The 27,815-nt window shown below is 39.7% G+C and overlaps 1 protein-coding gene and 1 long non-coding RNA gene across 6 annotated transcripts in view; one reads left to right on the top strand and one right to left on the bottom strand.

Moving 5' to 3' along the window:
- The window catches only part of KCNQ (KCNQ potassium channel), a 162,444-nt gene continuing 134,629 nt past the window's right edge, over nucleotides 1-27,815 (bottom strand). For 3 of the 5 annotated variants that reach the window (XM_022833411.2, XM_022833433.2, XM_022833424.2), the window contains 3 exons: nucleotides 23,203-23,367; nucleotides 11,975-12,774; nucleotides 1-2,594 (listed from right to left, as the gene is read on the bottom strand). In XM_022833411.2, coding sequence (XP_022689146.1) covers nucleotides 2,076-2,594; nucleotides 11,975-12,774; nucleotides 23,203-23,367 — 1,484 coding nt within the window. In that variant the 3' untranslated portion in view covers nucleotides 1-2,075. Of the gene's footprint in view, nucleotides 2,595-6,287; nucleotides 6,376-11,974; nucleotides 12,775-23,202; nucleotides 23,368-27,815 lie in introns of all 5 variants that reach the window. The other 2 variants (XR_002680407.2, XR_002680410.2) reach the window with 2 other exon arrangements.
- LOC111260630 (uncharacterized) lies at nucleotides 2,590-25,838 on the top strand. The gene is made up of 3 exons (XR_002680451.2): nucleotides 2,590-3,041; nucleotides 22,466-22,522; nucleotides 23,463-25,838. It is a non-coding gene; the product is annotated as an uncharacterized LOC111260630 (long non-coding RNA).

The following is a 27,815-nucleotide window of genomic DNA, read 5'->3' as shown; positions in this document are numbered from 1 at the left end:
TTACATTGTTTTCAATTATTCTTTTATTTTTTTCATTTGTCTATACTATAAGCTTACTGCTTTTTTCCGTTCTGGTTGGTTCATTGTGTATATAAACAGTACAGCTTCTCGTCGACATATGTAATAATCGGGCACAGCCCTATGATCCTTTGCAGGTCATTGACGATTTTAGTAGTAAAAATTATAATTTTGCTATTATTTTAATTGTATTACTTTATAATTACGATTGATATGGGTTCCTGCAGTTGTTTGTAGAACGATGACAATCACAATGCAAAAGGTGTGTCCGACGATCTCCACGAGACCTACAGGGGCAGTAGTTGTTGCTGGGTATTCACAGATTCACAACACTTGGTTCGGACATTTAGGAAAATTGTTTGTTTTCAGTGACAAAAGGTTTAACCAAATAGATACAGCTGGCGCGGTTTAACACTAGGTCGAGTATAGTAAAATCGTCCTGGATTTCACCGTCTGTCTGTAGTTGTAGTAGCAGATGTAACTTCTTAATTCCAATATAGTGTAATGAAACAGCAGGATGTGTAAAAATTGTGTTCTTTCTGGAACGCTGCAGTATTCAAGTAAGTTGACACTGAATATGAAATGATTCGAAGTCACTCTAAATTCGTTTGTCTTCTACATCGTTTTACAGCGGGAATAGAATTGTTGGATGCGTTGCTTGTCGTTCGCTATCAGACGATTGTTATTATAAGCTAAAAGTAGTTTACATTGTCGAGGCAAAGGCTTTAGACACTATTTAGTATATTTATTTGTAGCCTCGGACGATGAATGCTGGTTGGCTTCGGTGTTGTTACTTCTAATTGACCAATGTTATGTATACATCTTGATGCCATCTTAGTAGGTCGTTCTATTGATTCTTGATAATTTCATGGATTATGCGACTCTTCCTATCGAGCGGGATTGGCCTAGTTGTCGAGGGTCTTGACATGACAATGATCACAGTTCCTGCTTGCCATAGTTGCAAAAACGTAACTAGTTAGTATTTGTTAACAAGGCCGTATTTGTGTCCACTCAACGGTGGCTGCGACATATCGTTCCATGTGTATTGTATAAACAATCATAACACCAGAAATACAAATTTGTCTCTAAGTTGTGAAGCGGAGCAAACGAAATTGTCAGAGCCTGCTTTTTTGATGTTTGCACCGTTTCGTGTAGTCTGGATGGATGGTAGAACTTCTCTACAGCCCTGTTCCGTCTTCTGTTCTTCTTCTCAGAACAAATGACTTTTGCTTAAACTTATACGCCGTAAAGCGTATTACACACTGGGCAGCGCTTCACAGTCTTACGATCGGTATTACTATCGGGGATGCTATCTGCATTCGAGTTCCTTCGGCATACAGAAATCTGACCAGTCCTTGCACTATTAGTGTGTGTTTTGGTAAGTACACATTGAGATTTAATAATAGATAACTGTTGTTTCACTTGATTCGCGTGAAATGGTAAGGCACCCAGTCAGCTGGATGTGAAGGCCACTTGGTGTCGCCAGTAGCTAAGCACAAGCAGAAAGACCACAGTCCTGTTATATCCTGGGACAACGAACCGTTAATAGATCTAGAAATCGGTTTCTCACGCAGACATATTTAAAGCACCTTAAGCGACTTGTACTCATTTCAGCGGATTCCCCGATCAACAGTAGTGTAAATGCTTGTCGAATTCGCGTATATGTAAACTGCGAAATGAACCCAGTTTTTGTCTCACTTTGCTTTCGTATGCATCTTCTCGCTGCAGGTAATATTACAGAAGCACTTACAGGACCAGTCAGCGTTTCGCACGGCCTTGCTCAGGCTTATTGTTGCTTAATTGTTCGATCCGAGGCTGAACTCGGATGTTCGGAAGCTGATGTTCATACAGTCAGTAGCAGCTCATGAATGCCTCATTTAGGTTGCAGCAGCTATTCAAATAGTTACTCAAGCTCTTCGGAAAGTTCAGGAAGGGCTGTGCGGGACCTGGTAATCGGTTTGAGCATGTCTTGACTGTCTGAGCTATCTCGCACCTTTTATTATTATTATTATTGTTATTAGTATTGTTTCATTTGGCTGAAGGCCGGATAGCGTAAGTCAGAGATGGAACGTGTGCAAGGTGGGTCGTAACAGCGCGGCCGTTTCGCGGACACTCACGCGCACCACCGATGGTTTCCCACCATCAGCAGAAGCTCCCCTCTGCGAAGCTGAGCCTGTGGCATTAGTCGGACCGGGAATGATCGCAGATCCATGCGCTGACGAACCAGCGTCTTTTGGCAAGTTGTCTCGCAGGTCAAGCGACTGCTTCATTAAGCTTCCGCAAAAACCAAGAGGTGATTTCGGCGACTTAGAACTGGAGCCGTTGGTCTTTTCGACGGCCACATTGCGATTTGATGAAGCCATCTGCCTGGTGTTACTGCTGTTGAGAGCCAACGGGCCACTGCCCAGCTTGGTCCGTGGCGACGTCCGGATGAGGGCTGCTGCCTCATCGGCTTCGTCTCCACCCTCGTGAGCTGTATCGTCCTCGAGCGAATCGTCAGCCGTTGTTCTCTCCGACTCCAGCGAACTGTCGCCAGTTGCCGCCACTCGAATTGCTGGAACTGCCTTGACCTCGACCTGAAAAAAAGTACACCCAAATACATAGGCAACGAACGCATGCAAAGACAGAATACAGTAGAACATATTTCTTCACTACAAAACAGATTTGCATAGCCAACTGAAACTTGAAAGCGTAACCGACCGGTCAACGAAAACGTCATTGGTATATGCGGAGAAAGAATGATGGGCTTGTTATGTGCAGCTGGAAGCGGAGCCGATAAAAGGAATTTTGTCCGGACGAATAGAACTCACAGGTGTCCTGTCTTCAATGTATGTGTGTATTCGTCCACAGTTGTATACAACAAGCCTCATTGGGCTCAGAAATGTATAAATATGTGTTACTTCACGTTGACAAATGGTTTATGATGGACACGAGAAATCTTACAGTTGGAAATGAGCGACGTCCTTACTTCAAGAAACATGTGCCATTATGCACATCTACAGGTGGTCATACTTCAGAAATAGGTATGTAAAGTGTTCTTTAGCTGCATCTGACAAGCGTCTTTTTAAGAAAGCTGTATGATTTATTCCATTGCTCATGACAGTGAGCGTTCAAATTTACTCCAGTTCGCTTTAGGGACGAACTTCTAAATAATAGCGTGAAGTAATGCGCTTCTTATGAGCGTATTGAAAACAAAGTCCACAGTTGCCTTTTACGCTCGATGAACGTCATAATGTTTTTGTTTTAACAAATCATGTACTTTTTAAGTGAGCAAATCTAGCTAGGTACAAAATGCATTTCTATAAATGCTTGAAAAATCTATTTCTAAAAATAATGAACTTCTTCAGTGCTAAAGCGTCGAAGAAGGACGTATACAGGAGTTTCACTTTGCCTGTAGTCAAGGCGGCACATCGCTAAGCTTATTGCTTAATGCTGGCGATTTAAAAAAGTGTCTATACGAGTATGTTCGCATACCGACGGTGAAACCAACGCGTCTGTTGTACATTATAGTTGAGGGTCGCAAAAGCTTTGCCGCTGATTTGCATTTAGTAGATTGAAACTCAATCGGCAGTCGAGCTTGATTAGGGCAAGAGTGCAAGTGAAAATAAAGTTGAACTCTTCTCCTAAGCAATGTGTTTTCCCTGAGCTTACGCAAGCTGAGCGGAAGAGTTTTGGATAAAGTAGCCCTCTATCTGCAGGCCATCCTTGCATATTAGGGCGGCAACGGAACCGTCGTGACCATCATTGAACGCTGGTGTCTTGAGGCTGCCGATTGCAGCTAACTTAGCTAGCGCTGATAAGGCTTCAAGCCGATATGGGCCGCCGTAATCGAAAATAATCTTTTCAAGACCTTGACATGCGTGCATTTTAATCTTTGGTGACCATAAATTTCAAAAATGCCAAGCAAACGCGCAGTTTTTGGGTTAAACAAATACGTTAAGCAACTTAAGATTTAATCGATTTAATGTTAACCTTTAGATAAAAAGGCCAGTTAAAAATGCTATGACTATTGTGCTGAATATAAGCAATAGATCACCAAGCAATGTATTGATGGTAGTGACCTATGACTCGACTCTAAATATTTATGTAAATACAGTTTGAAACATTTATTGAACATCGAGTTAATTAAGTACTAATTATATATAGATATTTTTGTGGGTAATATGCCAGTGGTAACGAATTTGTTTACGGAAGTGAGAAATATGTGATGTAGCCTAGGTTCGAGACCGGGTGTAGATACGCTGTATTTTATGTTGGAAAGGGCTTGCCATCTGAAGCAATGTTTAGCCATAATACTATACTCAAACAATTTATTTAGATATGGATATTGTAATGTTAAGTCATTTTTAAAATTATCGAACGCGTGACATTTATTTCAGTTTTATTCAATGAAAAGCGTTGGACGTTTTTAAGTAAGCGTATCATTTCCGAAGTATTTTTTCGATTCTTTTTGTTATTGTCTTGTTTGATCTTTGCCTTGAGATCCTAGTTAAATTCGTCCGTTTATTTATCAAAAAACAATATGCATAGAAGCTGTGAGGACAATACTGAGCTGCCATAGCGGATTCCTAGTACGTGATACCTGTGTAACGAACCCTCGTTTTCATAGGCTTTAGCGGCTTCTTAATAGCATCCTCGGAAACCCTGAGCCCTAAATGCGACAATGATCATTGTAGTAGTAAATTAAATTAAAATGACCTTAAAGTGGGCATTCATCACGCGAATTTGAGTCGCTGTAGGAGGACACCGTATGACATGCTACTATGAAAGCGAATAGGAATATTCGAGAAATCTGTTAGTAAGAAGACTGACGACTCTTTGGCTAGGCGTAAAAGGTCCATAACCAACACAAATTTCGAGTGCGTCTTAAAAGTAGTGCGTATGCGCAGGAAGTTAACGAATGTATGCTTGAAACCCGCATTTTAAAGAAGTGTCATGGTACGGTGGTAAGCGGAGTCGTTACTTGATTCAGTCGGTACCTGAATGATTATTATAACATAGTAGGAGAAATCGGGCAGAAAGTAGTATATATCGTTTCATATATAGTGAATATGACACACTATATATATATATATATATATATATATATATACTATAATAACAAATTATTTTTATTAAATCATCCATATTGCGGTGTATACTATCACATTAAAACTAAAACATGACCAAAGATTTCGCTCATATGAAACGTACTGAGAGTACCAGTTATTGCCGCTATAAAGCGGATTCAGGCGAAATCCAGCCGCCGCATATAAGCCTTCACTACCAGAATATCAATTGCCCAGTTTGCTTTGTGTTTGGATAACAGTTTCTGCATATATAAAAGACGCTTTATCTAAAAAAGCTTTACTAGATATATGTACTTGTTTAGTTTTCAATGTACTAGATAGATGGATGGGAAGATGTATAGGTTTTTGCACGACACCTATTTCTTTCGCACAGATTTTTGAAACATAGTCGGTCACTTGTAAATAGCGAGTTTGAATGAGTTAAAGCAAGGCGAACGGCTTTCCATTGTATAAAATTAATCAAGAATGAATATATCTCAGAAAATGGTTGCGCGTGCGACTACGTTAAATTGTCTTTTTCATTGTGTACGTGCTTTAGTAAAAGGGGTAAGTTCGTATAAAATTGCCTATAGATTTAGTAACAAGTTCTAGTTATTATCTCGAGAAGATAGATTTAGCGAGAGTTTATATTAGAAGAAGCTTTCCTTAGAACTCGCGTGATCAATAGTTTCCCAAATCTATTTGTAAAGCTTGGAAAATTACCTGGCTGATGGGTATAAGGATAGAAAATGGCGAGAAATGCAGGGATCAACATAGAAGTTTGAATTGATGATAGGCAACTTTTGAATATCATGTAGCTGCCTTTTGAATCTAGAAGGGCACAAATGAGATTTTAATAAATAGACAATTATTTTCATGTTACCACGTCGGTTAGTCACAATAGGTATCACTGGTTTATGTTTTAATCATTCAAACAGACTGATTGACCAATAGTGGCTGCACAAGCAAGAAAAACAGCAAGCAGAAATGACTTGGACAGGGGAATGTTTTTATAAAATTTTTCTGGCAATACAACGAAATTTGTAAGAGTGCAAATTCAAAAACACGGGAAAAAACGGGATTAGGGCAGACTGGTTACACGGATAGGTCGAGTTACAGGATATATTGAGGTCTTTGGTAGGGAGTAGGACAAAGGCCGGAAACACGCACTTGAAGTGAAATGTAATTTTGGAAAGCCTCACGAAGACAGTGGATCCTTACCTATGTCATACAACTGTCTCGAGCTCGTTAGAAAGGCTCTCGCACTTAGAAAGACTCTCTATTTCACCTGAAACACCTTCTGTGATATCTAAAAGAGACAAAGATCAAAGGAACAACAATACGACGAATAATGAACAACGGTATTCTATTAAAAGCGACTCGTTTTATTTGTTACGGGGTAGCCCCGGAAAAAAGGTAGAGCTAGCTAACAAACGTTAAGAACAATTAAAATCAGAGTATCAGAAATAGTTGTTTATCGTGCATATTTCCACTTATTAATTATAATCTGCTATCATTAAGTTTGTTCTGTATTTCATAACCTCGATCAGTTTATACCTTTTATGCGTTTTCATTCAAAATCCCATCAATAATATAATAATTCCAAATATCATAAAGTCTACGCAGATAAACGTTTTTTTCCTAAGCAGTACCGACAAAAAGTTTCCACCTAAACCTCAATAGTAAGTGCTGATTTAATGGCTTGTTAGGGGGGCCAATAGATTGATGGGCTAGTGGCTCGAACCGTTAATCGACACAAAATGGTATAACTATCGATGGCTAGGTTTCTTCATGCCGTGGGATGGTTATGCGAGACTAGCCATGGTTAACTCTAATTTAGGTAATGACTGCCTATGATCTATGGAATTATCTGCAGGATTATGAACTGCAGCAATAATAAGCTAAAGAAATTGTACATTCATACAATGAAACCAGTTTATGGAGGTTAGCTATCTGAACAGATAACTCAACGCAGCTTCAAAGTCAATGGTGGCCCATTTCAACAAAAGACTATGTCTTTGAAGCGATAGATACTGCTATATATTATATGCTAGCCTTTTGTACTGTGATCACGCTTGCGTACCCCGGACATTACATTTAGCAAAGGGCTTCTTGCAGTAATAATTCATAGGTCAAGCAAAAATTGGCAAATACTATTTCGTTTTACTTGCATTCCTTTTTTAACGACGATAATCTTTATCAATTATTTCGGAAAGCTGATATTTTTTATACTAAAAAAAGTGTATACGCGATAATAAATATAATGAATAAACATGGGCCCATTGTTCTTAAATCCAAACTAAATTGACCCTATGAGTATATTAAAGAAAAAAAGATCTATCTATAGACATTCTATGAAATTAGAGGATTTTGCACATATTGGGTGTGGCTTTTCAAGATGGGTTGTATGAAAAATGGAAAGGCTGGTGGAGCAAGGACAAATTTCAAGTACGTCAGCGACTATAGGCAGTTTAGTTAATTTTAAACAAACTTTGGCGGATTGTTTATCTTACGGGGCACAACTTTGTACTCTATTTGGCCCACTGTCTACTGTTTTGAAACCAAAGTAACGAAGTTATCTCGCATAAAATAGTGCGTCATTTTTGCAGTCGAAGAAAGGATCGGCTATTATCCAATATCTCCACACGACACAAACCGTTTCTGTTTTTACTCAGATCGATGTCTTTCACCATTGCCAGTTTTCATGCAAAGGCAACCCGATTGTTAGTAGAGTAGTATTCAAAGGCCCCTTTTTGATGCAACATTGACAGCTGTTTCAGAAATATCAATTGCCAATTGGGTCGTCCAGATGAGCTCAAACGATTAGTCTTTTTGAGGTTCTTGAGATCGCCTGCGAATATTGCGACTTGATATGCGAATACTTGTAACGATCAAAGAAATAATCTTTCAAATACAATGAGTGAGTAATTTAGATTACGAATTAAATTTGAGGCTATATAGTTACCAGCTATGGTATTCTAAAAAATATAGGTGAAATTTTTGTTGTTGCTTAGAAAAAAATTATTAATAAGTCCGAATTAAGATGGGTTGCTCAGATGTCTTTCATGCCAAGAATACCTATTGCCGCATGTTTTCGGGCCGGATAAACCTCTATCACAAACTTTCCCAGTCACCCTAAATCGACGACCTACGTCGCAATTAGTTCCCATGTAGCATTCGAAGAATTGGAGGTAGATTTCAATGACCCAAAGCGAGGGGAAATAAAACCTCTACAAAAGAAGATAGATTGAACTTGATTGAGAAGTCACCACAGTAGCGCAAAAAGGGTTTACTTTCGTAATTTCGACACTCTTTTGCAGAAATTAGCGGTTGTTTTCGTGAATTTAGCATTTATGGCTAATTAGGTCATCGAAATTAACCTAAGCCTTACAGGGACTTATTTGTGTATCTGTCTGTGAACGATACAAATCTGTGACTATCAGTACTGTCTTATTCATTGTTACCACTATTAAAAAGTTACTGACAAATTTAGTGAAGCGACTTCTTGTTGCTATCAACATTTAACTTATTAAGTTGCACCGACTTGATTCCCATGACAAAAAGATTTTATCAGCAGATAGGCTGGGTTGCTCTCCGCGAGGTGTCAAGGTGTCACACAATTGACAATTTTTTTTAATTACTTTTCGCTTTAAATGCAGTCGGAGAGGCTCACTTATTTTATTCAATAGTGCTGCCGTGCGACCTATAATCTATGCCAACCTTATTAAAAAAACAGATCGATAAGCTATGTTTTTTCTTCTTCTTGTCGTGGAAGCTGATACACCGAACGCTCGATCTGCAGTATGAATCAGGACATGTTTCTAAAGCGTCGATATCGCCTTGTCGCTGTCAATTAGCAGCAATCGTCCCTTGAACCAATTCAATTGTGCTCGTAAAGCACATAAGCTCTGAGCAGAAATCTTTACGGAGTGGTTTCTATGCTTGAGCGTAAAAAGAGAAGAGTAACTTTTAGCACCAATACTTTTTCTCGAAGTAACGTGAATTGCTATCGATGCAGTTTTATCTACAAAGGATGCGCGGTAGCGTGGACGGCTAAATCTAGATGTTTTGAGTCTTACTTCCGGTACCGCTGTTGGGCGTTCCATCAGACTGCTAGCATCTGCCAGCGCGAATCAAAGCGTATCTACACCTAGCTCGAACCTAGACCACCTCGAGTTTCTAAAGTTCAGTAAACAAATACGTTTTCTACTAAGTGGACTGCTACAGCTTTGGCTAAAAAAAGTCAGGGGTCGCTGGTTCAAACCCCCTTTAACGACATATAGTACACGACAGTAGAGAAAAAAGCAAACTCTATTCACAAAACAGCAAACTGCGACTAACATTTTTCTTTCGACAACTGACATCACTAAAGACCAGCTGCCAGCACTATATGTATACATGTAGGAAATGGATTGTCTGGTTAGGACTTCTGGTTATGAGATTCTTTGTTGAACTTCATTTCAACAAAAATGGATATTTCAATGAAATTTCTCGCGTGTGTTATTATAGATGAGCATGTTTAATCACGTTAACCACAGTTCACTTCCACTATTGCCCCGATTCGGGGACATGAGTTACAAAACATTATTTGTTCGCAGATAGCTCTTTGACGCCAAGCGATAATGGTAAGTGTGCACTCACCTAGACACGCCTCGAATATGCGCAGTACAAAAATCCAGCGGATCTAAATTTTGGGTTGATAGCAAGCTGACGGTCTCAAATCTTCAAGGTTTCAAAGTGGTCAAAAGTGACATGGATAAAGGCGCAAAAAGACAAACTTTGTAAACTTATTTGGACGACGATAATTGGCAATGGATATTCTTCTCTCCCAAACAGCCTCTAGCTTTATTAAAAGTTTGGGATAATGAAGAATGGCTTTTATGCCACGCTGGTGGATTTTTTGTTAAAAAATCATAGCTTTCCCACATACAATAGTTCTTCCGTAGTAGTAGCAGCACTAACGTAAATTGTTAATTTTGATCGGAAAAGAAAGTTTCTCATTTGTGCAGAGGTTAGTTGTCCTTAAAAAGATTAGACAACAGCTGATCTTCTAACCGAATGCCGAAAATGGAGCACTATGTTTTAGCATGGCTGCAAGCTTGTCTGCCCCTTTTTAAATCGAGCTTTCACACATTAGTTTGTTTACCTTTCTGGATAAATGCACATGGCCAGTTGAAAAAAAATCTCACTTTGGTCAGTGCACCTCGTGTGTGTGTGTGTGTGTGTGTGTGTGTGTGTACACACGCGAATGTATATTTATATAAATACTGTGACAAATGTTTTACGTGTCTTAGCGTAATCGAATAAAACGTCCAGTAACAGGAGAAAGTGTCACTGAGGAAAGCTCGGTAGAGGAGATAGATATAAGACAAATTCTTGTCAATTCGAGTAGCGGGTTCACTAAAATAATTGTGATTGTATGATATATTGAATTAATAAGGCGAGCGCTGAAATGACTGCTAATTTTTTCATACAAACTGTAACGATACACTTTTTGTTTTTAGCGGTAAATAAACACATAATTTTGACGTGCTATGATTTATGGCCGTAGTTAACGTTTCTTGTTGAAAAAAAAAGTATGATTATTATTAAAAAGAGCATTAAAAAGCGCGATTTCCAACACAAACACATCAGTTAATCTCATGTCCAGCTTATGTCAATCATTTGAAACAGTGAAGTCATAACCCTCCAGTCGCATAAAACGTCTGAGATCAAAGAAGAGAAACGCTCTTTTCGGCCATAAGATAAAAGCATACGCATAAGGCAGCATAGTAAACAATTTTAATCTAATGTGTCATATGTGGCAGAATCTCATAATTTCTAGCCCAAACCGCAATATAATACAAATAAAAACTCGATATAATTATATACTTTTAAATAATGACGACCATATATGGATGTGCATAAGTTTGAATCTAAGTCACAATGGGATAGTATCCAAAACATTTTAACACAGGAAAGACAGATCCAAATCATTGCATATAGAAGATCAGCAGCAAAGCGGTTCATTCTGGTTGCTATTGATAGCGATGGTTTCTTTGTGTGTCCAACGCTCAAATTAGCATATAACAGCACAAAATCCCTACCAATGAAGAGCGCATGTCGTGTATTTCATTTACGCAGCTAAGTGAAACCTTGTTCTCGAAGTACTTTGCATAGATTATAGTGTCCACGCAGTGGATGACTGTAAAAATATACGGTTATATCTGAATAATCTGCTATGCTTCAAACCGTGTATATATATACACTGAAATAGCGTTGGCGGGAACTCGTTTGAGATATCGACTGCCAGTGGACAGTATAAACAGGAGACAATACACACACAAAGGTCTTTAAACTACGATCGGCAGCGTTAAGCTTGTAAATTTATTGCCGGACTAGTTTAATCGCACGGAATATCGATGAAGATTAGGTTAATAACGATGGCCCCATGGACGAGACCATGGCTGCAACAGTGGATTGAGTAAAGAGATGATGATCAGGTGAATTTACATTTGCAAGCGCTCAAGATACAATATAATTTGTATGTGTAGTCACCCGCACGCATTTCGTTGCTGAACATATCGGTGATTTTTTACAGGTGCAAGATTCACACTTCTGATTTATTTAACATGCTGAATTTATTGTGCCGCTAAATGACTACTGATTTTCAGAATATCTCAGGAAATAAATAATACATTTGTAGATGCACTCGTTTGCGAATCAGAAGCTCGAAGCAAAGGCACTTATAATAGGCCAGGCTATGGATACAGTCAATGAACAAACTAATAACATTAATTAGAACAAGCTCGCGATGACAAAGATAATAAAAATAAAGACGAATGGGAAACGAAAACCGATGGAACGTGAGTGACCGATGTGTATGTGTAGTATAAAGTGTAGCTGTTGAGGTCGTCGCACAGACGTACCGTTGGTGGAGATGAGGCCTGAGTCTGAGGCTGAGGTGGAGATGCGGGTTGCTCGGTTGTGGTCAGGGGAGAATCGGATGGGATAGGTGGGCTAGCAAGGGTAGCTAAGGGGTTCACGGAGGACACTGCAGTTGCCGAGGGTGACACGGCAGTTGACTGCGACTGTAGGGGCAGCTGAGATAGGTACTGAGGTAGGTGGGGTACACTCTCTGCCAGGCCGGAGGTGACGACTGCCGGTTGGTCCAAACGGAATGGAATTGGCTGAGACATGGGCAAGGAATAAGGAGGGTACGAGCTCGAAACCGACGATCCGATCGGCCCGGAACCTGCCGGAGGTTGAAAGGAGGTCAGTGGCCCCGGCGATGGGCCCATTGGAGCGGGGCTACTGCTCTCCAGGGGGCCCTGATCGGGAAGCTGGCCTCCTCCGAGGGCACCCAAGGGGCCTTGGAGCGGGGGTGGGGGTGAGGACGTAGCCATCGGGGGCGGAGTGACCGATCTCTGCGAGGGAGCAATCGAGGGCGCTATCGAAGGAGGCGGCGGTGGTGGAGGCCCACCGTGCAGCAGGCGAGACATCCGGGGGGGCACGGGCTGTGCCGGACCCCGCCGGTCTTCCAGGTACATCTCCAGCAGCTGGTCCAGCTTTGACTCGATGTCCTCGACGGAACGCTCCACCTTGACGATGCGCGATGCTAGAGATTGCTTCGAGTCGTACACGTCTTTTGCCTTGGATCCCGCTTTTCCAAGAATCAGGTCGAGTCGCGCCTGAATGTTCTTCGTCCGACCCAACAGGTCCACGTGGCCTATGAATAGTATTGAACAAGCAAACAAACATGTGTAATGATCGCCCTCTGCATTTACCGAACAAGTAAGCAACTTTGGCCCAATGGACAAACTATGATACATGGATGAAACAATGAAAGGGTAAATTTTCTTGCTCCCTTCTATAGGAAAATTAAGTTTAATCCAATGCACTTAAATTATTAATATCCTTGGATCTATTAATTGAAAATTAAAAAATAGACCTTTTAATTGGAAAGAGCATGCCACTTCGGTAAGGGAGTCTATCTGAACGTATGCCTTGAAAATTTATAGATGAAACAATTTAGGTTTTCGTAAGTAGTCGGCAACCGTGGAACTTGATCAGCTTAGTTGCGACAGGCAGCTTTAGTGCCACGGCAGATCTAACAAAGAACTTGCACATCGATGACCTTTGGTGGATCAGTCAAGAGGTAACCAAGCAGTGAAATTTATAAATCAATAGTTTTCACAAATATTTGGTGTAATGATCGTTTGAATTAATTAGAGTTTAGTGTCGTTAGAACCTATAAACTTATCTTCGGTTCAGTCTGATTATTGACCTGCAGTTTACGTAGTCCTTCTAATCGGTTTGAGTCTCAACGTCACTATCGTGCAAGTCGTTGGCAAAACTCAGGTCTATCTAAGTTTTCACACTCGTATCGTTCACAAGCACACAATCGTATAGAGGAGGGGGAGGGGGACACACACATTATATCTTGTAAAAATTGTGTCTTCAAGCGTTTGAAACGGTGCGTTTTTTAAAGCACCAGGCGCTTAGTATGAAATACCATGAATATTGTAATCAATAGCGCATCGTTTTGTTAGTCACTGCCTTGTTTACCTATTGCAGTCAACAAAGCCTACACGAAATACAGCCTAGAGAAATCTAGTTGAGAGGTTCTGGTAGAATTTAGTCCGTAGTCTACTTATAGTTATTTTTCGTTTTTAGTCTCATCAGTAATTTTCTTTAAATAATAGTATGGGTTCATTTATAATATTACTTAAATGTAGTAAATCAGCGTTGTCAGTTGGCCATACAAATGGCGGCGTGAATGATAAGGTACCATAATGATATGATTTGTGTGAGACCGCTGTAGCCATGGGACCTTGTGGAACGTTTCTTTGCTACGTGAGCTACACGAAGACTAGTAAGAACTACTATACTGTTGATAGCCATAGAAGAATCAACTGTTTAGTTAATTAGTAGATATACGAGTAAATTTTGTGAACAAAGTATGCCACTTTCACGTATGGAAAAACGGCGCCACTTTTACCAATCTAAGAGATACTGTGCTTGGTATTTTTTCAAACTTGTATTTTATAGTATCGCTTGTTTTCATTATACTACACGATTTTGAAGGTTGCTTGCGAGATATCCAAAATGGCTGTGCACATTTAAAATGCCTGCTAAAATATTATGCCTCATTCTATGGCGAAAGTATTAAACAATACATTGTATATCGTCGCGTTTAGTTTAAGATAACCGTACTTGAAGATCATTTTACTTAATTGTGATAGTTTCTATCGCGTATTCTTGTAAATAGAAAGAAACAGACCAATGTTGGATTACAAATTAAATTTTACACTTAAATACATTCATTTTCTGAGTTTACCTTACTGAGCTTTTTCCGTTTTCCATTTTTAGATCTACAACTCGATATGTACGTAGTTAGAAAAGAAGTTCTTTAACAGCCTACAGGGGACCTACGCGCATGCAATAAACGGAAAGATGCTCGATAGGATCGCGTGTGGTGAGACCCCCTAGATAGCCAAATACGATTGACTGCACTCCCGTAATCATCCTGCTTTGTTCACTGCATCATAGACGTCATAGATATAGGACAGAGAGCAAGTCAAACCTGTTAGCCACAAAGAGGAACAACACGAGGGGGTGTAGCATGAACGACGACGACGACGACGACGACTCAAGTCACGAGCCATTTGAAACGGTGTACTTTGATAACCACCTCTAGCCCAGGGGCCAAGGAGACGGAAGTGAGAGATGTGACAATGAACACTGAGGCCTACGGATCTACTTTTTTCTTACTATGTTTTATCGCAAAAGTTTTTTCATGTCATCTTCGTATTCTGAAGTTCTAATGCTACATAAGCACTAGGATGTTCGTTTTGTCGTTGGTCCGCTGTGCTGACGCTTCATAGCGTGATAAGTTCTAAAATCTGTTTTACTAATGAAATCCGTACGCTGGACGATAGTGTCTGGACGCTAATTCCGGCGAGTTGTTGAACTATTGTGGCAACAGTTCAGAAGGTATCCTTGCTTTCGCCTGGTATGAACGAATCGAATTCTGTGCCTTTAGTCCGCAGCAGCCTCTGGCGGAACGTATTCCTTTCAATCGTAATATTATAGGTTCTAAAGAATCACCCAAATATCATAACCTGTTACCGACAACAGGACGAAACGATTACCGCTAGAGCTTATCACTGCAAAGTCGGCCATTTCTCAAAACTGCAGCGAGAAATTCCTGCGATTGGTGCAAGTGGCGTAACACTCATACCATTCTCACCCTTACTATTGGCCCTTAGCCATTTTTTTTTTCTATATATATTTCAAGTTTAATGTCGTTAAATACGTTATTCACTGATCTATGGGACCATTTAACCAGAAAAAATCCATTGGAAAGTCGATCCATTGGCCACGGCAATGTCAAGAACAAGATTACTGTTTTATACATGATAATAAATCAGCGACGTGCTTATGCATGTCTTGTAGTTTGCAGGTTAGGGGTCCGGCAAAGGTAAATTTGGCATGGAAAGATTACGCTTAATATTAGTTTTTAGCCTCAGAAAGCTTAACTGCTGAGAGCTAAGTGTTGCTGTAATCGAAGAGTCGTCCAGTAACAATTGCCGGACGAAGCCATGTTGCACCTTGGCAGCACATACCGAGCCGCGAAAATACTCTATCTTGCATGATGAATTCTTCCTCCGGCGCTTGGTGATGGAATTGCGCAAGTTAATGTCTTAGTCAACGAACCTTATACAAGTTGGCGAAAGATATGAAAGGGATTCAAAGACCGGATCTTTCATGTTATAATCAATTTGATCACATTTGTTAATCTGTCTTTGCTGGTAGTAATCAACAGCTTCATAAATACTGGTCAGACACACTGTCCCAACAGTAGATAGAATATATGATACCCTTTAAAACACTTCGCGTCATATGATTTGTATAAATCTTGTAGAGCTTGTAAAACTAAGTGGCGAAGCTTACTAAATGTCCTAAGAATGGTGTTAGGTCGCAACCAGCGGTAGAACCTCCATCTCAATTTCTACCACATCTGGAACACCTACAAGTATCGTCAGGCTCGTGGGCCTGGTCTCCTGCAGTGTCTATGGTATGACCGACGTACGGCAAAGCGAGTAACGACATGTCTGTTTAACCAGTTCGCCTTTTTCCACTCGACCGCTTTCAATGAACATGCATGCCTGCCGTAAATAACGTGAAGCTGCAGTGGATAAAATCAGATTTCGACCCTGCCACCTACGTTCACACCTCACAGACTCACATTTTTGTTGAACTGAAGTTTAAAAAGAATTCGGATTGTCATCTATATCTAAATAGATCCTCTAGCAGGGGTGGCCATCATGCCTATCTCGACTGAGTCATTAGTACGAAAATGATCCCAAAAGCAACGCATGAATATCGACTACTAACTACGAATACAAAGCCTATTAAGATCTAGAACACGACAAGCCTTCCTACTAACTGGAGAACCTGGAAGTACAAAAATCTACAACCTAATTGACACAAAAGCATTCTGCTTTTTGTATCTTTTACGTCTAGCGCATAAAAACCTGCATATTACTTGATGAACGTACGCTGCAATTAAGACTCCTTAGTATTCTACAAAGTTAAATCAAGTAAACCCAAGTTGAATTACCATTTTTAAGAGTAGAAGTTGTTGGATTATATAGGATAAAAAATGCTTAAAAGCGACTATTAAGAACAGCAAGTGACCTTCCTAATAGCGAGTCCTTCTTGTTGTCTATAACGAACCAACAATAATTCTAATTTTCTAGTGAATTCAGCACCGTACATGGACTAGACCTAGGCGATCGTCTGAGGATGTAAAAAAGTATTTGCTAACGTGTATCATTTAACAAAGCTAATAGGAAAGATTTATCTTCTGCTAAACACCTGTGCGATTCGCTGAGGCGGTTTACTTTTGATCACCTGGATCGTGGAGGCGTGAACACGGTAACCAGTTCATAATCCAATATAAAATTTAAGATCATCCTGAACCTTGACTAGTGCGGTTTTTAAATGCGGTGTCTGTTGTGTTTGCTTAAGCCGGGTGTTCTCCTTGACTGCTGAGGCCTGGTGGTGCTCGGGCATACAGGCACAAGGGCCTAGCACAAGGTCGTAGCTTTTTCTAGGAGCTCAAACGGTACTCCTGTACGTTCCATCAAAGTCGTTTCTTCTAGGTGAATGAGCACAAGTCCTCGTCGTCACTCTAAACGGGCGCATAATATTCTGCTGTGCGGGTAGGTGCTTAATATGTAAACCGCTCAAACAGATGAGCCTTGAGTTCGTCCCACGTTCTCGTGTTATCTGCAAGCATGTCGAGCCAATGTTGGGCTGAGCCTGACAGCTCAACCAGAGACTTTGAAACCCGGCGTTAAAGCATGCCGTTGTCTTCAAATTCGTTGCTTCATATCCTTTTAGTGGCTCACTATTAGTACCCTTGTATTGAGTACTCTATCGGAGCTCGAACAAGCTGCTGTTTTTTAATTACCACTAACTGTAGCAACGACACACAACGGGCGCTATAAATACGGTTTATTCCACGTCATTTTACTTATATCACTAACGACAGAAGAATATAACATGCTATATAATGTTTATATGTCGTAACACATATCAGATTTATAAACTGATCAGATAAATAAAGGAAACATTTCTATTTTTATTCCTGAAGGACGTATATTTGAAGTAGCTATAATAAAAATTGATAGAAATTAAAACCGGTGAAAATGAAGCTTATATATATATATATATATAATAAGTCATCAATTTTATTATAACTATTTTGAATATAGAATGAAAATAGAAACCTTTCCTTTATTTTGTTGATCAGTTTTTATTGCATTACCTCCTTTACTTAGAGCCATTACAATATCATTAACAGATTGTGATTTTAATACTACATTCCTTAATCCTAGAGTAGGAGGACATCCTAGTTTACATCAACATTTATTTTGATTTTTCGATCCGACTGAAGTTTATATTTTAATCTGTCGTGGATTTGGTGTTATCATTTCTTGCATTAATTTATTCAGGTTGGAATGGAGCTATATTTGCCAGCTTCTTTAAATATCATTCTATCAGTGTGGTGTATCTGTATTGTGCTATTCGTACAATTTCAACTATAAATAACTTCTCTAAGATAATTGTTCTAGCTTAAAAAGAAAAGTGTATTTTCACCACCTTCTTGTAAAGATGAAGATATTGCCAAAACTGCCCTGGACATTTGCCTTGTTTACGGCAACGAGGCTATCGCTAAAAAGATTACTCAAGAGTAGTTTAGCAGATTTGAAAACTGTATGCGGAACGTTTTTAGCTCTGTCCAATTATCTAACTCTGATGAGGATCCTCGTATCATCCATATCGGGAATTAACCGAAAACTGTCAAATCACCTTAAGTCCCTTAGGCTTATGCACGGATGTGGAACTTTCTAGTAAGTAAATATGGCTCAGCACTAGCGTCACACGCCCATAATGGCTGATTTTGTCGCACAGAATAGTTACTGGAAATGAGAGGTGGCGTCTATGAACTAGATATCGGAATGGGTGGCACTAGGGCAAAAGCCAAAGCCTAAAATTTAACTAGATTTTCATTCAAGAAACGTTACACTTTGTGTTTGATGAGACTGTAACACGCTGATTGGTTGGTAATTGCTCTCCATGAAACAGACAATTGATCGGCAGGATTACTTCGCCTTTTTGCATTAACTCAACCAGGCTACTTAGAAGAAACGAGACGGTCCAAAGAAAGAGTGGTATATTCTATTCTATATTAATGCAGGTCCACACACGGTAAACATTTTCAAATCTGGATTCCTGAATTTCAAATGGAAAGCTTTGCTATACATTTCCCGGATCGTGCGCTGATGCATTTTTGCTTCTTTTCCGTTTGCAGGCAAGTGAAATTACAAATCACTTATTTGACGGGAAAAAAGGTCTCAACCTGACCGAAAGAGTTCTCCAACATCAAACCTGAACATTTTAGCGCGACAAATACGTTGGTTGACAGACAGAGAAAGGTTGCGGGCAATGGTGCGAGATCCGTAACACAACAACTTATTGCGACAGGAACAAAAATGTACTCATTTTTATGCAGTAAAAAAAAACAGAAGTCGCATTCACATCCTAAGCTCCCATTAGAACTGGACCAATTCTAATGATATACTATAGTTTTTGTCGCGCAGAATTTTGTATTCGGTGAACAGTTTGCCGCTAAAAGTACCATAACTCGTTAGTTTAAGAAGATCCAAGAGGGAAGTTTTGAACTTGCCGGTAAATCTTCTGGAAGATCATGAGCGAAAGACAATAACGCCAACGAAACATCATCCTGAAGCAAACGTAAAGCTGAAATAGCTTGTGTCTATTTAATGGTTCAGTGCAGACGTTGCCCATTATAGTTTCACGTAGCCTAGTTCATCGATTACGGCTATTCCGAACGATTGAGGTAAATGATGACCAGATTACGCATTAACCAGCGAAGACTCTGGAACAGAGCTGAGCTACTATTCCATGAAACCGCTCTACCTCACGCAAGAAAAATCATTATAACAAAAATGTTTTTTAAAAAATCGTAAATTTTTGATAGGTTTACCTTAATACGATGTCAAGCTTGTTTTAGGAGAATTCATACACTCCGGTATTCCCGATTAGTATAACAATGGAGTTAATTGTCATTTAAATGGCAAAATATCATAGAGGCCAGTTGGTTAAAAATTAAATAAAGTTCAAAAAGTTTACAATTTCCCGCAGTAGGCACCAGTCAGTCCACATATTCAGTTCATATATTGTTTCTATATTTTAAAATCAGTTTGTCTCTGCAATGCTTTTCATTTGGTTGAATATACTTCATTTGAAAACTCAGACGACTCATTCGAAAATGAATGAGTCGTTCGAATGTTCGCGCTACGAATAATGATTCGTTATACTTCTATTGTTGGAAAAAAACAGGGCTTCTGTTACAAATAAGTGCGACTTCGTAACAATCTGATGTTGATATCGGGTTTTCTGGTAAGATTAAGTAAGTCTATATCTTGGGCGTTCTGCGATTTTTTACCAAACGGAGGAACAAATGGAAAAAACAGAAAAAAAATTGACAAAAAAAATCAGCTGCACAACCATTCTGCTGATATTATATAATGCTTGAGGAAATCCGACGCTAAGTAAAACTGTTTATTTAACAGGCAGCTAGAGCGTATGAATGAAGATGAACAAAAGCCCATTAAAGACGATCTTCGTTCTGGAAGGCCTTTTACATCAATTATGGGCAAGCATACAAAAAGAGCATAGCAGCTTCTCTTTGCTAACTACGAAATAACCATGCGATAACGAGAAAAAAAAATCTCAGCTTTTGTCAGGCCATTTTGACCGGTCGTTTAGGCGCCAAAAGGCTTAGGACGAAGTCTGCGTCAAAACAGACAAAATGTCCAGCAGATGAACACTTGTGAAAAATTGCCAGGAAAACTTTCTACTACGTTAAGAAAAGGTAAGAAAAAGTTCCCTTGAATGTGTCATTATGGATGACCAGGCATAGGCGTATGGCGACGATAAGGAGGGCGAGACGTTACCTTCTGAGTACCGCTTTAAAAACAAACCACCCCGAAAAAAAGTTTCACGATTCAAGTTCAAAGACAGAATGCTCCTCGTGGTTTTCCTCGACCGTGGGGGGAGGGGGGGGGGGGGTGTTTATCATGAGCTCAAGACATCTGGCTCCACGGTTTCTAAAGGGCTGTACCAAGTATTTGTCAGACCAGGTTGTGGGTCCTTTATCACAGGAATGCGCATACTCGTACAGCAGTTTTTGCGGAAAATCCAGACATGTGCCCCCACCCGCCGCATTTATCGGATCTGTTCTTGCGACTTCTTTCTATTTTCAAAACTAAATAGAAGTCTAAAAATAAAAAAAAATAGAACAAAATCTCTAAAAATCGCTGGCCAACTTGAGGTCTATCCCAATGATCGAACTTGGAAAGTATTTTGGTGCCCGCAAAAAAATGATGCCGTAAGTGTATTGTATTTGGCGGTGTCTAGTTTAAAAAACAACTTGAATTGGGACGGTTAAATAAATGTTTATCAATTTGTAGTAGCGGACTCGTTCATTTTTGAACAAAGGGTTATCGCTATTATCTATTGCACTTTGCTTATTATATATGTATCCATACTTGACACCTTCGAACATTACGGATTTTATCGGTACGGGGTGTATTTCTGACAGTTTTTCTTTAACCTTAACAAGACTGGGTGCAGTTATAGCTTTGCCACTAACATTTCATTTGTAGATTCGTGAATTCGCTTATTTGTCGCATTTTTTTTTGCACTATTTATGAGCACGGTAAATATTATAATTCAAATATATATTTCTGTCTTCACATCTCGTTTTCTTATTATACAGTGTCAAGTATTTAGAGATTATTTGTCGAACTTTCGGTATTAAGTAAGTTGTTTTTTTTTCGATCTTTTCGAGGCAGCTTTTCAACTACCTTCCAATTATAATTCATTAAGTGCGTCAATATTGTCATCTTTTTTTTCTTTGTCTACACATAGCAACTGTATGAGTCTTGAGAGTGTAAAAATATTCGAAACCTCGTTCTTTTAATGATCGGAAATTTTGATGTTGTTATTTGTACCATCTGACATACAATGCGTACGGTGCTTCTTTCATATATTTTTAGCTTGTAAAAAATCTGATTATATATATATATCAATGGGTTTAAGTGCTTTTATTTGGCGTATTTGATAAGTTATCATTTGTGTAATCAGCGTATCTATTCGAAATTTGTAGTTTGTTACTGGTATGTCAATATATTGCGAAAAATATAACTTTGGGATTCATACTGGCATCCAATACGCCTATGCAGAAATACAGCTCCTAAATTCCGTGTTTTCTCGGAGTTCAATAATCTTCTAGTGCTTAAGCTGTTTTCCTTAGTTTTAATCGTATTTTTTCGATCTTGTTCTCGTTGAAGCACATAACCGTTGAATTTTTTTAAAGCTATTCGTCTTTCAGCATATTCTCTGAAGTTTCTAGATAATTTCTTGTAATATCATACTGTTGAAATTATTTAAATACGCATTGGACTTGGGAGATGTATCCTTAAACCGTCATATTGTATATAACCGTATATAATATGACGCTTGTATGCTTCAACTTTTTTCTATCCCGTCGAAATTCATACACTTGTACTACTTCATTCAGCCATTTGCTGAATATTTGCGTAGACATTTCTATACGCAAGCATTTATACTTTTATATTCCTTAAATACGTGAATAATCAGTATATTATAAATTAGGTTCAATTTTCATTGCCAAAATTATCTTTCGAAATAAGCACACTTCGTTGTATCACTACATTAATTATCTACTATACATTGTCTATTCTGTTATATATAATATATGTATTCATTTTTTTTGTGCATTGCAATTTATATTTCAGCATAACGTCAGTAACGTAAACACGTTTTTTCACGTGCAGCCACTACACTTCACAATGGTAAGTAAATTTTGAAAGCTTCTATAACGGTAATGTGAGATAATTCTTTTTATTTTAAAAAAACGCCTCTTCTTCTTTGATATGCACAAGTGAAATAAAGGATGAAAGATCTACGCAAAGTGTATCCTTAAAACTGTTCAGCGCCTCGTAGTGCTGCCTGAATTGTCCTCTGAGACACATTGATAATCATCAAGGGCATCCTTTTTCCCTATGTGCGCTAAGCGCAATGATTAATAGAACTTCACTTCGTCGAGACCAACGTAGCCACCAAAGTAATAATGCAATCTAACCCAATGTACAAAACACAATTTGAGTTCTATATTTTTTAAAAAAATATTCTAGTTCTAGGATACGCAAGGCTGTCATAAAAAATAACTAGCTTTTCTGCTTCCTTATGAGTGCATTGTGCATATAACCGATCCTCATTGCCACGGATCTAATGTCGATTCATTAAGCCATTTTGAATAATCCAGACTAGAACTACGCAGCAAGCATACTGGACTGATAACAAAACTACCACCTAAATTAATTTGTTCCATTTTAACGCAGGTAAATACGTGGGATACCATCGTTTAAACGATCGTAACTTGTAACTCGCAAGTACTAACAATAAGAAAATCTTTCTTTTAACTCCTCATATATATATATTCGTATTCGAATCGGTAAGACGAAGCACTTACCTGCCGAATACTGTTCGATGACGTCCTTTACGTCATAAGGCTTCAATGCCTCCTTGAACTTCCTTCTTGAGACAAAGTACTTGATCTTCCTCAGCGCTCGTATTGCGTTTTTGTGCTGCTTCGTGAGTACGGTCAACTTGGGCTGGGTTTCCTCTGCTTCCTCGTCTGCAACAGGATGCACGTTAGTAGCTGATGCAAAATACTAGCCAGGCAATAGTTCCACCCTGCGTCTGACATGAAATCTCTTTGATTTGTTACAGATTTGTCGTCGCTGCTGATCTCAAGCTAACTTAAGATTGTACCCCCATCTCTTTATAATTAAGAACGGAAGGATCAAAGCATCGACCTCCTGCGCTGTCCCTTGAAATATATGCGATTAACGTTCGTTGTTCTAACGCTTCCACGGTCAATTACTCTACGTAGCCTGCCGTGTACTGAGGAAAATTAAAGAAGCTCCAATTTGACGTGAATGGCAAGTAGTTGGCAACCCGAGCCAGCAGTGTGTTGAAAGCGGTGCTGCTAGCGAACTAGTGAGGTTGTGCCAATTGTACATAACGGACGTAGATTCTAGACCTTAACATAGTTTAAAGGTCCAACGAGGCTTTATGTGGGGTCTCATTAGACCCTTACATTTAAAAACGAATGAGGCCACAGTGAGGTTAAGAGATCTAACAAGGGGTTTAAGCGTGCATATCAAGCGAGAAGCCAGCATTGACTTGATACACATAGAAACAGCAATCAGAATTTCTACAGGTTAGCTTAATTTTTTAATTGGTTAAAAGGCTATTGAGTTGCTACGTGTGCCTTGATTTCTAACACACATCACACTACTGATTATGAAGAATGTTCTCAAAGCCCAAAGCACGGTAGTGAACTACTCAACTTCACGTCGATTTAGAGAGAAAAATACTATCTAAAGCAAAGGCCATCTACTTCTATCAGTTGTCAGTACTCCTGTGTTCTTACTTAGTGTGCGCGCCAAGTTATTAATAACCAATATTTAGTTCATTAGTACCATTGCCGTAAAAAGATTAGCAGAGCCGAATTCATTTGGCAACGTAAATTCGTAAGAAACGAACGAGATACAACGCATAGACCTTCATATTTAGCATCAAATTTAAGAGGATACGATACCGCCAAGCAAAGTTCACTTCACTCTTTGCCTCAGGACACTGCCGTTGTTTCGGTGCCTTCAATGTGCCGTAAGGCTATTAGCCATATGGACAAAGCTATCATTAATGCAAGCTTAGATCGTCGCCACCAAGTTGTTATTGACTATATTTGTATGTAAAGCGAATGAGTTTCTGAAACTCACTGTTTAGCGCACTGACGTTTCAACATATGTGAAACCAATTTAAAGATCACATTTGACGAATGATAATATATCATTAAGCATGACATTGGAAATGGGTTATTCTCGTATTTGTAGTGAAGATAGTAGTAATGGTTCTTTTCCAAATGGCAACCAACCACGAGAGACATAGCTATGACGGAAATTGTCATCGTGATCAATCGTGGTTGGTCATGTTGACATCAAATGACGGGCTATATATATATATATATATTTTTAGTTCTTACCAATAACAATGTCGATACTGGGGGGCGAGGTTTCGCCCTCTGAAAAGCAATTCCCACAAGAGGCGGCTGACTACACAAAGCAGAACACATATCGAACTAATTGATCTTTCTATCCCTGTTTACTATGTCACATTATAATATATAACTACAGCCGCTGGTCGGTAAGTAGGTGGACTCTACTTGGTAGCGCTTTTACAGAACGTGTCACCGCAGCAGTATAGATCATCGTTTCACAACTAAGCTGCTTCTATCATGTAATCGTAGTAGGTGAAGTGAGCTCGCTACAACGACATGATACAGTATTTCCCGGTTCGATTAGAAGATTTGATACACATGGGTACGCTGGTCGCCATTCGAAGGTCTAATTGTAAATGTTAAAAAGTCAATGATTGGCTGAAGCCCGGTGCCAAAGGTAGCGAAAACTGAAAGGTTTCAATTCGAAAGTGAATGTCAAGATGAATATATAGAATTCGACAACATTCCACACTGTTCCAACATGAGCCTGAGAGGAAGTTCTATAAATGGCTGTTGTGATAAACAGTAATCGTGCGTTTCGACACTACTTTACTTTGGGCATTGTATGTAGACGTCCTACGGACTCGTTTTGCGCTTTACCGTACTTTCTATCGTATGATTTTATCTCAATATTACAGGTTGTACGTGCGAAATGTACACGTAAACAAGGCACTTTTCAGCGCACTGCCGGACGAGTTTATTAAATCATAGACATATTTGCGCCTGTTTCAGGATGCTGTTGATTCAAGCTGGGGCGACACTTAATTAGCAAAAGAACCTAATGCTTTTAACGAAAACAACAAAAGTAACTTTTCCTTCTTCTGCAACGAAAGTAACTAGCTTTAAGGCGAAATAACATGAAAGGAAGCCGAAAATATACGATGGATGTTTGATCCTTTGGCATGGCGCATGCTCTAGAAGCTGCGAGCAGTGGTAATGTTTCCCAAACAGTGACCATATTTCAGGGCTATATTCGGGGCGTAAAGCTGCTAAAACACAGACTTACATTTTTTAAGTAAAACAGATAGTTCTGAAATATAGCACGTAAAATCTGCACCTATTCTGAATTAAAAAAAAAGAAAGCTTTACCAAGCTAATAATAACGAGTAATAACGAGGCGTATGTGACCATTTATTTAGAGGTTTACTACGTGAGCTTGCTAGCAATGCACTGAAATATAACCGCTGCGTGATTGTGGTGGCGTGCAGATAAATCGTACAAGGTTAGTAGACGATTCAAGTCTGTCACCAGCTAACGAACGCTATGAGTTGCGTTAGTTATATGCCACTAATTTTTCACGATCCGCTCAACTGTTGACAAAGTCAATCAGTTAGGTAATCGATCTAACACTACGCTTCTGTGACAGACAGATGAGTTAATGACCATAGCTGGGGTAACAAAGGAGCGACACGTGTACTTGATGCGGCACCAACGCTTACACTAGGCGTTACTATAATGATTAATATTTCTACTAATCGACAGAATTACTATTGACAACAGTAACATCAAGAACAACAATTGTAAGGCGGCTGGACGGTGGTCAACGACGAGCGTGGTGGCAGTGGCAATGGTCGCGCGGGATGGATTGCTTCTTTGGTTGGCACCGGGTCGTCAGAACAACCACAATAAAACATAGCGCCCACAACAGAAATATTAACAAACTTTTGTGCGTTGGGTTGCTGACCGATCAAATCACTCCGTATTCGGATGACTGAGCGGTCGCCTCCTCAAAGAACATCAGTAGGCGTCACAGTTTGCCATTACGACGCGCAGTAGTAACAAAACACAGTCTGAGGAGGAGATGGCTCGGTCAGGCCGATGAAAACAAGCGGTTGCAAGCCCAGCCAGCTTAATGGTGAATGGCTATTAAAGGCTGTGAACACTAAGTACGTAATCATATGGAGGGTGACGACTGAGCGGCGGGCGACTGCCGTTGTGGTAAGCGCATATATCAACTAGCTGGTCACCATGTGTTTGCGGATAAGGGGCTTGATTGTTTATTTGTTTTAATATAAGGATGAACTGATAATGCATGTATATTATGATTAATTAGTTTTAATATAGCTTTTGTTACAGTCATTTGATGATGGTGTAGTAGTAACATAATGGTTGCTTACCCTCGACCTGCATTGTTGGGGTTGTCGGCCGCGACCTTCTAGTACTCAGACTACGGAACACGCGGGCGGCCAAACTACACGGCTTACAAGCCATTGGGCTGTGTAGGGCATCTGAAAGTAGTTGGTGAGTCGTTCGCGAGTGGGCAAGGTCCAAATATCGAACCCCTTCTAGGCCCAGAAGTGGTAAGCCCTCAAGCAACGAAGCCAATAGCTAGCTTTAATCAAGGCACTCTTTTACGATGGCCTAGCACCATTGGCATTGTTCGATAGCATGGCAGCAGTCTCAACAGAACCTACCTATGGAGACACCGGTCGTAAGTAATTTCGTAAGGTCGCTTTCAGTATCTACCTGAAGCAGAAATAAGCGACACCTTACCGTGTGTAACCGCCTGGGTGATGTTGAACGTGTTAGAGTACCTGTTGCCGTGGTATCTGCTGGCCGCCAGCAACCATCACGCAAGTCGTTCTTTCACCAAACGGTCAACTCTTCAAATTTAATGAATTTGACAAATCTAGTTTGACCCTTAGTTGTCATCGTGAACAAAATCTCGGAGTATAAAGCAGTGCAGCGCTAAGGTCGGCCCAGTGACGTTTAACATGCTGGATCCTCCTTAAAAAGAACCGCCTCAATTTTTTACTTTCTTCTTCAGGTAAAAAATTGGCCCACTTTAAGTAAGGAACCATCATGGAAGGCGTCATCTAGTCCTTCCATTGCAGAAGCGACGTGATTTACCTATCAGAACAATTAAGTTGGCCAAGCAGCTAAGTTAGCTTACTCAGGCTGGATCGCAAAGCCGTCTTTGTTTTGCAGTTGTAACCGACTTCGATGGACAAGATCTCCTGTGAGTTTAGTGCACTTTTGTGTGATGAATTGTCATTGGGCTTGGACTCGCGAGTATATAT

The sequence above is a fragment of the Varroa jacobsoni genome, unplaced genomic scaffold (assembly GCF_002532875.2).
Source record: "Varroa jacobsoni isolate VJ856 unplaced genomic scaffold, vjacob_1.0 scaffold_44, whole genome shotgun sequence".
In the NCBI taxonomy this organism is placed as follows: domain Eukaryota; kingdom Metazoa; phylum Arthropoda; class Arachnida; order Mesostigmata; family Varroidae; genus Varroa; species Varroa jacobsoni.
Note: the sequence above shows the minus strand (reverse complement) of the source record. Positions and strands in the feature narration are given on the sequence as shown.